This window comes from Mus musculus, chromosome 16 (assembly GCF_000001635.26).
Source record: "Mus musculus strain C57BL/6J chromosome 16, GRCm38.p6 C57BL/6J".
NCBI classification, from domain to species: Eukaryota; Metazoa; Chordata; class Mammalia; order Rodentia; family Muridae; genus Mus; species Mus musculus.
In genome coordinates this window covers 15,637,427-15,649,737 of record NC_000082.6, presented here as the reverse complement: position 1 = coordinate 15,649,737, position 12,311 = coordinate 15,637,427, and the positions used below count along the sequence as shown (strand labels likewise).

The following is a 12,311-nucleotide window of genomic DNA, read 5'->3' as shown; positions in this document are numbered from 1 at the left end:
AGAGGTCATGAGTTCAAATCCCAGCAACCACATGGTGGCTCACAACCATCCATAATGAGATCTGATGCCCTCTTCTGGGGTGTCTGAAGACAGCTACAGCGAGCAATTGGGACTGGAGAGAGAAGAAAAAGTGTCTGAAGATTTCTACAGTGTACTTACATATAATCAATTAATAAATCTTAAAAAAAAAAAAAAAGAAAGCAATAAACGTGTTCACAGAGGGCTGGAGAGATAATGGCTCTGTTGCTGGTACCAAACAGGACGGTGTCGGGGTAGGGAAGACTCCACAGAATTTTGGTCAAAGTAAATAAAACAAGCTATATATCAAAGAACATTATAAATTATGACACATTTATAAATATTAACTACTATTACTGAAACTTGTTCTTTGTTTGCTTTGGCTAAGGTATTATAGCTAAGTTTCCACTGTTAAGGAATGATTCTATAAAATGGTCTTATAACGTGTCCTTGAAAGTCTTCATGATTAAAAACATCTAATTTATTACTATAAAAGGCATTATTTAATCTCATTTACAACAGTGTATAAAGTATTAACATTACCAAAGCAAGTCCTTCCATCAAAGGACTTATCAAAACGAAAGTGACTGCTGGATGGCACCCTCATTCCTAACACAATCAAGCCCAAATGAGTAAGCTCAAATAAAAAAGCTTACAGAAGCAAGAGTCAAGTTCTCTAAACCACAGCCTGAAGACTGAAGTTGGCAGAAGTGAGTTTTGATTTTTTCCTCCTCCTTACCTTAATATCAAGAGAGTAATGCATAACCTTCTGGTCAATTTTCTCTAAGAAAACACATAAAAACTTTAGGGCTTCTTCTCTACAATCACGAAACTGTAAGAAATAAATAGAAAATATGGGTAAGAATAAGCTACTCCAACAAAGAGGAAGATAGAAGAGACAAAAATCAAGGTATCATACTTACGTCCTCAATGCTAAGCGACTTCCGGATAAACACAAGCAAACCAAAGTCTCTGGAAAAAACTAAGGAAATCTGCAATGCTGGGGGTGGGGGAAGCAGAGGGAAGGAGAAAATATTAGAAGTGTCAAGAAACATTTCATAAGAGACCTCTAAAACGGTTGCAAGTAATAAAACTAGCATGAGGCTATTACTTTAGAACAATGAAAAGAGAAAGATTTTGTTCCACAAAGATGCAGTAAGCAAAATAAGACTTTCGGCCCTCCCCACAACAGTCTCCTCTGAGAAGTCTAACTTCTAGATATCAACTCTCACCTTTATAAGGAAATAAAGGTTACAAATGGAATGAGGTTGCTAATTAATGACCTTAAGATGATAATATAATACTCGATCTGGTGGAGCCAATATAAACATATGAGGCCTTACAAGCGGGACGTTGGCCCCTATCTATACAAAAACAGAGAGGGAAGAGGAGAGAAAGTCCAGAAGAGGTTTAGGAGCCCTGTGAGATGGGCCTACTATGCTGCTTGTTACCATGTTGAAGACTACAAAAGTAAGTGGACACTCTAAACTCAAGCATCACCAGCAAAGAAACAGAGGCGTTAGTACTGTCATCTAAATAAATGAAGAAATGGGTTGTCTCCTAGACCACTCAGGAAAGAAATCTGCCCAAATACCTTAGTTCTGGCTTGGTGTAACCTATGGCCGGCTTCTGATAACAGTATTTTAAGGTGAGTTCTGTTATTTAAAATCAGTACATTTCTGAGCACAGTAGCCTGAACCTTGTAATCCCAGCCAGTACTTGAGCTGCTAATATAGAATAGGTAGAGTTACAGCCTGGGCTGTGTATGGAAACACTGTTTCAAGGAAAAAAAATCAAGAAATGATTGCAGGGTCTATTGTAGTAATAAGAAAAAACTGCTTATAATCTTTCAATATAGTGTATATTAACAGTAAAGTTGGAACTCCTTAAGAACAAATAGGTCTTTCCACAAAAATGAATTCTAACCTTGAAACACTGAAAACATAAAGCAATTAAATATTAATATTTAACAAGAACAGATCATTCACCATGATCAACTAGGCTTCATCCCAGGGGCACAGGTATGGTTCAATATATGGAAATCCATCAATGTAATCCACTAAATAAACAAACTCAAAGGGGAAAAACAAAACAAAACAAAACACAAGATCATCTCATTAGATGCTGAAAAAGCATTTGTCAAAATTCTACACCCCTTCGTGGTCTTAGAAAGATCAAGAGTAAAAAAAAAAAAAAAAAAAGAAGAAAAGAAAAAGCTGGGGCCTTTAATCCCAGCACTTGAGAGGCAGAGGCAGGCGAATTTCTGAGTTCAAGGCCAGCCTGGTATACAGAGTGAGTTCCAGGAGAGCCAGGGGTACACAGAGAAACCCTGTCTCGAAAAAACAAAACAAAAAACAAAACAAAAAACAAAACAAAAAACAAAACAAAAAACAAAAAAAACAAAAAAAAAAAAAAAAAGAAAGAAAGAAAGATCAGGAATTCAAAGCCCATGCTAAACATAGTGAAAACAATATACAGCAAACCAGTAGCCAACATCAAACTAAATAGAGAGAAACTTGAAGCAATCCCACTAAAATCAGGGACTAGACGAGGCTGCCCACTCTCTCCCAATCTTTAGTACTCAAAGTTCTAGCCAGAGCAACGAGACAACAAAAGGCAGTCAACGGGATACAAATTGGAAAGGAAGAAGTCAAAATGTCACTATTTGCAGATGATATGATAGTATACTTAAGTGATCTAAAAATTCCACCAGAGAACTCCTACAGCTGATAAATAACTTCAGCAAAGTGGCTGGATATAAAATTAACTCAAACAAACCTTGCTAGAGTCAAAGGATAAATGGGCTGAGAAAGAAATTAGGGAAATGACACCCTTTACAATAGTCACAAACAATATAAAGTATCTTGGCGTGACTCTAACCAAGCCACGTGAAAGATCTGTATGATAAGAACTTCCCTCACTGGTAAGTGGATATTAGCCCAGAAACTTAGGATACCCAAGATAAAAGATACAATTTGCTAAACGCATGAAACTCAAGAGAACGAAGACCAAAGTGTGGACACTTTGCCCCTTCTTAGAATTGGGAACAAAACACCCATGGAAGGCGTTACAGAGACAAAGTTTGGAGCTGTGACAAAAGGATGGACCATCTAGAGACTGCCATATCCGGGGATCCATCCCATAATCAGCTTCCAAACACTGACACCATTGCATACACTAGCAAGATTTTGCTGAAAGGACCCAGATATAGCTGTCTCTTGTGAGACTATGCCGGGGCCTAGCAAACACAGAAGTGGATGCTCACAGTCAGCTATTGGATGGACCACAGGGCCCCCAATGGAGGAGCTAGAGAAAGTACCCAAGGAGCTAAAGGGATCTGCAATCCTATAGGTGGAACGACAATATGAACTAACCAGTACCCTCTGGAGCTCGTGTCTCTAGCTGCATATGAATCAGAAAATGGCCTAGTTGGCCATCAGTGGAAAAAGAGGCTCATTAGTCGTGCAAACTTTATATACCTCAGTACAGGGTAATGACAGGGCCAAGAAGTGGGAATGGGTGGGTGGGGGAGCATGTGGGGGACTTTTGGGGATAGCATTGGAAATGTAAATGAAATAAATACCCAATTAAAAAAAAAAAAAAGAAAAAAAAAAGAACTTCCAGTCCCTGAAGAAAGAAAGAAAAGAAGACCTCAGAATATGGAAAGATCTCCCATGCTCATGGATTGGCAGGATTAATATAGTAAAAATGGCCATCTTGTCGAAGGCAGTCTACAGATTCGATGCAATCCCCATCAAAGTCCCCAACAGGATATTCATTTAGAATAACAAAAAACCTAGGATAGTGAAAATTATTCTCAACAATAAAAGAACTTCTGAGGAAATCACCATCCCTGACTTTAAGCTGTACTACAGGTAATAAATAAATAAATAAATATAAATTTAAAAACCTGCATGGTATTGGTACAGAGACAGGCAGGTAGATCAATGGAATACAACTGAAGACCCAGAAATGAAGCCACACACCTATGGTCACTTGATCTTTGACAAAGAAGCCAAAACCATCCACTGGAAAAACGACAGCATTTCCAACAAATGGTGGTAGTTCAACTGGCGGTCAGCATGCAAATTGATCCATTCTTATCTCCTTGTACAAAGCTCAAGTCCAAATGGATCAAGGACCTCCACATAAAACCAGACATACTATAACACCCAGAAGTATCTCCACTCCCAGGCCCTCCAAAGCACCCAGGATCAGAGGATCACAGGTGAGGAGGACACAACATCAGGAGTAATTGGGACCCGCCGGACCCAGGTACTCAGGAACTCTGCCAGACCAGTGGCATGGGTTCCTTCCAATCTGTCTCACACCCTGAGCATACTTTGGGCGCAAACTCCGCAGCCAGCCCCACAACACTTAGAGGCAGCGCCACTCCCAGGCACACCAACATGCCCAGCCAGAATCAGAGGATCCCAGGGTCCCAGGAGCTTGGTCACACCAGGATATCAAAGTCTCAAAGGGAGCTTGACTCCCAGGAGCTTGGACACATCCAGGATCTCAGGATCACAGGGTCCCAGCCAGAATCACAGGATCACAGAGACAGCATGATTCGAAGAAGCTCTGACACAACCAGGATCATAAGAAGTACAGACTCCATCCAGTCAGCCATAGCCAGGGCAGATAGCATTAGAGATAATCAGACGCCAGGAGGCAAGCGTAAGAACATAAGCAACAGAAACCAAGGTTACTTGGCATTATCAGAACCCAATTTCCCACCATAACAAGTCTTGGATACCCCAACACACTGGAAAAGCAAGATTCAGGTCTAAAACCACTTCTCATGATGATGATAGAGAACATTAAGAAAGACATAAATAACTCCCTGAAAGAAATACAGGAGAATACAGGTAAACAGCTAAAGCCCTTAAAGAGGAAACACAAAAATCCCTTAAAGAGTCACAGGAAAACACAATCAAACAGGAGAAGGAAAGGAACACAACTATAAAGGATCTAAAAATGGAAATAGAAACAATAAAGAGGGCTGGAGAGATGGCTCAGCGGTTAAGAGCACTGACTGCTCTTCCAAAGGTCCTGAGTTCAAATCCCAGCAACCACATGGTGGCTCATAACCATCCCTAATGAGATCTGACGCCCTCTTCTGGGGTTTCTGAAGACAGCTGCAGTGTACTTAATAAATAAAGAAATAAATCTTTAAAAAAAAAAGAAACAATAAAGAAATTACAAAGGGAGACAACACTGGAGATAGAAAACCTAGGAAAGAGGTCAGGAGTCATAGATGCAAGCATCACCAACAGAATACAAGAGATAGAAGAGAGAATCTCAGGTGCAGAAGATACCATAGAAAACATTGACACAACAGTGAACAAAAACACAAAAAGGAAAAAGCTCCTAACCCAAAACATCCAGGAAATCCAGGACACAATGAGAAGACCAAACCTAAGGATAATAGGTATAGAAGAGAGTGAAGATTCCCAACTTAAAGGGCCAGTAAATATCTTCAACAAAATTATAGAAGAAAACTTCCCTAATCTAAATAAAGAGATGTCCATAAAAATTCAAGAAGCGTACAGAACTCCAAATAGACTTGACCAAAAAAGAAATTCCTCCTGCACATAACAGTCAAAACACCAGATGCACAAAACAAAGAAAGAATATTAAAAGCAGTAAGGAGAAAGAAAAGGTCAAGTAACATATAAAGGCAGACCTATCAGAATTACACCAGACTTCTCACCAGAGACTATGAAAGCTAGAAGATCCTGGGCAGATGTTATACAGATCCTAAGAGAACACAAATGCCAGCCCAGGCTACTATACCCAGCAAAACTCTCAATTACCATAGATGGAGAAAACAAGATATTCCATGACAAAATCAAATTTACACAGTATCTTTCCACAAATCCTGCCCTACAAAGGATAATAGATGGAAAACACCCACACAAGGAGTGAAACTACACCCTAGAAGCAAGAAAGTAATCTTTCAACAAACTCACACAAACATAATTCCACCTCTAACAAGAAAATTAACAGGAAGTAACAATCACTTTTCTTTAATATATCTTAATATGAAAATTAATATTATCAACATATCCTAATCGATTGAAAATCAAAAATATGAGGAATTAGGAAATTGTCAGCTGTCATCCCATGGTCTCTCTAATTTGGTAATGGAAGAAGTAAGTCCAATATTGTACAATCCATATACACTTTCTGCCTGTTGGTACATGACAGGGTCTTGCTGTGTGCCACATAATGGTCTTGAAATCATGCTTCTCTTATCTCAGCCTCTCTATTAGTAGGATTGTTTAGGTGATGTTTTTACACTATACTATGGTTTACAGAACAGCTTACATATTTCAAAATTATTTATACAGCCAAAAGAAATGTAGACAATTAATCTAGGAGGTGGCTTGTAAAAGAACAGAAAAGAGTGAGACAAAGACTTTGCTTGATATTTATAATTATTGTATCAATTTTGAAGAGGACTTTATAAGTTACTCTTATTCTGAGATGAATGCTTTTCAAAATCATCACAGCCAATGAACCAGAATTTTACCCTCACCTAAAGTCTGTGCCACCCTCCAAGCAGAACCATTGTTCAGTGAAACAGTTGATGAATGACTTCTTGGATAGACCATCTTAATACACACACCATTTCTTAAATGAATGTAACCTGCTCCCTGCAGGCTGAGAGTGATAACAATCACTCAAATCAAATAGCTTTGACCACAGCAGGAAATCTATATCTAAAAATCATGCCTACAATTCATTCCTTGGCACAGCAGAACTGTCAACTCTTAGCTTATCAACTATGGAGGTAAAATCCTTTGGTGATACGAGGGACATTCAAGTACAGCCTTATTACAATGAACTCCAATGGCCGGCCAGTGGTGGCTCACGCCTGTAATCCCAGCACTTGGGAGGCAGAGGCAGGAGGATTTCTGAGTTTGAGGCCAGCCTGGTCTTCAGAGTGAGTTCCAGGACAGCCAGGGCTACACAGAGAAACCCTGTCTCAAAAACAAAAACAAAAACAAAAACAAAACAATGAACTCCAATGTCCAAAAACTGTTCTTATTTTGTGTTTGTACCACAGTAAGAGCCAAGATTTTAAGCTCTACTAAAAACCAAACAAACATACAAAAAGACTATTTATATTCATTTTTAAAAAAGCCTAATAGTGATATATTACTTTAAATTATCATACAGATGATATATTTGGAGTTACTTAAAATTTATATTAGCCAGGCATGGTGGCGCACACCTTTGATCCCAGCACTCGGGAGGCAGAGGCAGGCGGATTTCTGAGTTCGAGGCCTACCTGATCTACAAAGTGAGCTCCAGGAAAGCCAGAGCTACACAGAGAAACCCTATCTCAAAAAACCAAAAACATAAAAATAAATAAATAAAAATAAGATTTATATTGAAGCCGGGTATGGTGGCGCATGCCTTTAATCCCAGCACTCGGGAGGCAGAGGCAGGCGGATTTCTGAGTTCGAGGCCAGCCTGGTCTACAGAGTGAGTTCCAGGACAGCCAGGGCTACACAGAGAAACCCTATCTCAAAAAACCAAAAACATAAAAATAAATAAATAAAAATAAGATTTATATTGAAGCCGGGTATGGTGGCGCATGCCTTTAATCCCAGCACTCGGGAGGCAGAGGCAGGCGGATTTCTGAGTTCGAGGCCAGCCTGGTCTACAGAGTGAGTTCCAGGACAGCCAGGGCTACACAGAGAAACGCTGTCTCGAAAAACCAAAAAAAAAAAAAAAAAAAAAAAAGATTTATATTGAGAAAAACGTTATGTATTTTCAATATTGCTGCAAACATCTACATAAGGCTGTTCAATTGGCTGCTGTTTTATATCAAACAACTTTTATAATACTTATTTTTAGTGTTATAATATTTCATAAATTTTAAAGAATATGATAAAAAATGAAAGGTATTGCAGATTTTGAATGGGGGGCTCTCCAGGAGGATTTGGGGTACAAAAGGGAAAGAAGAATGTGATGTAAGTCTATTTACTCAAACTATGTTTTTAAATGTTAACAAATTCAGATAAATTGAAATTATGTATCTTTTCTTATCATAATCCAATAAAACTTAAATCAAAGGAAAAAAAAAACCCAGATATACAGAATCTAATAGAAGAGAAAGTGGGAACGAACCTCAAACATATCAGCACAGGGGGAAAGTTTCTGAACAGAACACCAATGGCTTATGCTCTAAGATCAAGAATCAACAAATGGGACCTCATAAAACTGAAAAGCTTTTGTAAGGCAAAGGACACTATCAATAGAATAAAATGGCAACCAACCGATTGGAAAAAGATCTTTACCAATCCTACATCCAGTCAAGGGCTAATATCCAATATATGCAAAGAAATCAAGAAATTAAGACTCCAGAGAACCAAATAACACTATAAAAAATGGGGTACAGAGCTAAACAAGGAATTCTCAACTTAAGAATCTCGAATGGCTGAGACACACCTAAAGAAATGTTCAACATCCTTAGTCATCAGGGAAATGCAAATCAAAATGACCCTGAGATGCCACCTCACACCAAGCAGAATGGCTAAGGACTCAGCTAGAGCTGCCGCCCTCAGGGGCCTAGACTTGTCTCATCCTCCCCAGGACACTCTTACACTACAACCTACATCTCCACCTTCACCCCCTGACACCCGCCAAACTCTGTCCTATCTTCACCAGCTCTTTCATCCTAACAGCCAAGCACTGTCCTCTTCTAAGACCCACCTACAGCCTACTCCTGAGGACTTACACTTCTTAAAATCTATCACTGCTTCTTGCAAAATCTGTCAGGCGTCTGACTCCAACTGAACGTATCGTAGCACCCCTTTTCCTATCCATCAAGCTAGAGGTTCACTTCCTGGAACTGCCTGGCAACTTGACTTTACCCACATGCCCACTGTCAGACATGCTAAGTACCTCCTGGTCTTAGTAGACACCTTCTCACCTTCTCGGGGTGGGTAGAGGCATTTCCCACAACTAACAAAAGGGCTCAGATAGTCTTTGATCTCCTCCTAGAGATCATCCCCTCCATTTGGTGTCCCAGCCTCTCTTCAATCAGACAATGGTCCCGAACTTACTTCCCAAGTTTCTCAAATACTATCTAAGGCCCTAGACATCCCCTGGCATTTTCATATTCCCTACACCCTCAATCTTCATGTAAAGTAGAAAGAACTAGCCGCTCTTTAAAAACCAGTCTTGTTAAGCTGTCACAAGAACTTCACCTTGATTGGGTAAAACTCCTACTTCTGGCTCTTTGCAGGCTATGAGCTCTCCCCAAGTGACCTCTCCTCATCTTGCCCTTTGAACTCATGTATGGACATCCAGTCCTAACTCCTGGTCTTTCACACAAATGCTCTCCCCTCTCAGACCATCTACTCACCCCATTAATTTGCCACCTCCATTCTCTCCTATGGAACTTTGCTGACCACCATCTACCTTGGCCACACACTGTGTTCTGTCCACTGCCTGTCAGCATTAGAGACCAAGTCCTTCTATCCCCTCCAGATCACTGACCCTCACCCCTCTCCCCCAAATGCCCTTTTAAGGTAATCCTCACGACACCTACAGCTGCTAAACTCCATGGACTCTCTCATTGGGTCCATCTGTCTCATCTCAAACCTTACATTCCTCCACCTAAAAATGACTCTTCTTCATACACATCGACCCTAACAGGACCATGCTCTGTTAAGTTCTGGAGGACGTGAAGACCACCTATTTTGCCCCCAATCCCAGAAAAATGAGACTCCACTCCAGCAGCCAAGCTTGACCTCACTGGATTAGACATGGGTCTCTTGTCCTCCCCCCTGCTGTTCATTTCCATCCAGGGCAGCCCTTACATCTGGCGATTCTAGGTGCAAGGAACCCCCCGCCCCATAACAGTCTTTCCAAATAGGGTCAGGAAACTCCTCCGTAGCCGGATGCTAGGAACCTATCCAAATTGCTGTCATCTGTTATCCCATCTAAATATAATGATTTCTATACTTGCTTTCTCTTTTACCACATAAAAGATTATTGTAGAAAATGGCCAGACAATATGGGGGCTGCCCATATTGGTTTTGTCAAATACATATGCTAGGATCACAGACCAATCATTTCTTCTATCAACACAAGACACTCTTTTTCTGCATACAAGACCCATGGGATTCCAGGTGGGAGACAGGAGTTGTTGGTCGATTCTTTGGCAGCTGGGGTGCTTCAGAACTGATGGGGGCTAGATGTCCTGACAGCTAAATAAGGTGGTCTTTGCCTGTTCCTTCAAGAAAAATGCTGTTTCTACATCAACCAATCCAGGACAGTGAGAAATAAAACCCAGGAGCTACAGTCAGACATAGAGAACTTCAGGGACCGTGAGGCCTCCAGTTCTGGGATTTTTGAAAATCCTATATGGAAGTGGATGCTCCCTTTCATTTTTTGTTTTTGTCTTTTGTTGTTGTTTTGGGTTTTTTGTTTTTATTTTTTGAGACAGGGTTTCTCTGTGTAGCCCTGGCTGTCCTGGAACTCACTTTGTAGACCAGGCTGGCCTTGAACTCAGAAATCCGCCTGCCTCTGCCTCCCGAGTGCTGGGATAAGCACCTTTCCTAGTCATCTTCCTGGTGTTATTTGCTCCCTGCCTCATTAATCTTGTTTCTACATTCCTTCAATGAGAAATACAAAAAATTCCTAACCAAATATTAATCAGCTCCTGTTACAGTATTGCCAGCTGCTGCCCACAGAAGAGCTGCTGTCCACAGAGGAACCTGATGTGAACGTTTACCAAGTCGATCCCGATGGTGAAAACCAGCTACCCCCCAAAATTGACACCCTAGACAACAGGAAGCAGCTTAAGAGACACAACACCCTTGCTCCCTTTTCACCATGGCTTTCCCCTCCCTTTTTCTTTCCTTCTCTTTATTATAACAAGGGAGGTATGTTGGCATCAGGACCTCCCAAACCTATGACATCACATAGGCGACAGCAAGGCCAGCAGACCTGTTGCCAAGACATCAGGCACCATATTCCCAGAATATCCACTTGGCTCACCTCCCACCTTTACCTGTGTTGTCATTTTCCATATAAATAAAGGGAATGTCCCTCCCTCTCTCACTCTCTCTCTCTCTGCGCCTTCTCTTTCTGCCACCCCCTCCAAACCTCTTACACGTGGAACTGTTTTTGGCCCAGTGTGCTGTGTTCAGATTCGAGCCTCTATTTTAACACATCAATTACTAAATGGTTAAAAAGAGCAAGGCACGTGTGGTACCTCACATCTATAACCCCAGTATTTGAAGGCTTGTTCTACATACATAGTAAATTCCAGACTATCTTGGGCTATAGCCCAAGATAGGAAATACCTAACCTAAAAAATAAAAATGTCTACAGAATTGCATGACTTTCATTAATTTTTGCAATTATTCTGAAAACATGGTGCAACGAAAAAAGGATTTTTGTCAAGGTCCTATTGAGTTCAAGCGAGTTTATTCTGGAAGAAAATACTTCCATCTTGCACTCTCATCCAACTTTGGATAAAAATGACTACCAAACTTGGTGGTCATTTTCCAACACCTGTTTTAAAGCATCTTCCTCAGATACTAGGAAGAGAGCAGTATACACATCTACCAATTCCATAAACTTTACGGGACGTTGACTACACGCACCACGGAGAGAAACGCTGAGCCCTGCGTCTAGGGACCTTACCCACCCTGCACTGCAGAGCTAGTGCTCAGCACGCACTCCTGCCCCAGACTACGAATCAGCTGGTAACTGGCCCCGGCAGCACTGCAGCGGTCTGCTGCGGACAGGAACTCCTGCAGCTGCAGTAGCCAACACCGTACGCCGGTTCCCTCCTCCGCCATCACGCCGGCACCGCTTCGCGCATGCGCGTCTCAGCACTCTAGCCAGCTCTTCCCTGAAGGCCCAGCCGGAACTGCTCCCTTATACTCTCGCGGGGGTGGGGGGGTGAAGACGCGCACCGGCCTGCAGATCTGTAGCGTTTAACATGTACACATCGGAATGCAAAGGGACAGAACCAGTCTAACCATGCGGAGATATCACAGATTGGTGTTTGCACTCGGGACAACGCAAATGTAAACACACAAGGGAGTTGTGCCGGCCCCGGGTTTCCCGCCAAAACGCAATCCCGCTGCAGGCTGGCCCATCCAAGGCGAGGGGCGTGCAAGTGAATCTAGGCTGTAATTCCTAGGTAGCGGTCGAGAACTCCCCCTCCGGCTTGCAGTGGCGCCTTCCGGAGGCGGAGCTACACGCCTTTGCCGCTGTGATTGGCCGGAAACCTTTTCTCAGAGTTCACTTACGGCGCT

At 41.6% G+C, this 12,311-nt stretch overlaps 1 protein-coding gene across 4 annotated transcripts in view; it reads right to left on the bottom strand.

Moving 5' to 3' along the window:
• Positions 1-12,294, bottom strand: part of Prkdc (protein kinase, DNA activated, catalytic polypeptide) — a 204,796-nt gene extending 192,502 nt beyond the window's left edge. For 3 of the 4 annotated variants that reach the window (XR_003951769.1, XM_006521861.4, XM_017316892.2), the window contains exons 1-3: positions 11,696-12,294; positions 942-1,018; positions 758-850 (exon numbers count right to left, since the gene is read on the bottom strand). Coding sequence is in view for 3 of the 4 variants with exons in the window: in XM_006521861.4 (XP_006521924.1) it covers positions 758-850; positions 942-1,018; positions 11,696-11,849 (324 nt within the window). In the remaining variant the exon portion in view is untranslated. The remainder of the gene's footprint in view (positions 1-757; positions 851-941; positions 1,019-11,695) is intronic. The other variant, NM_011159.2, reaches the window with a different exon arrangement.
• Between the last annotated feature and the right edge of the window lie 17 nt (positions 12,295-12,311).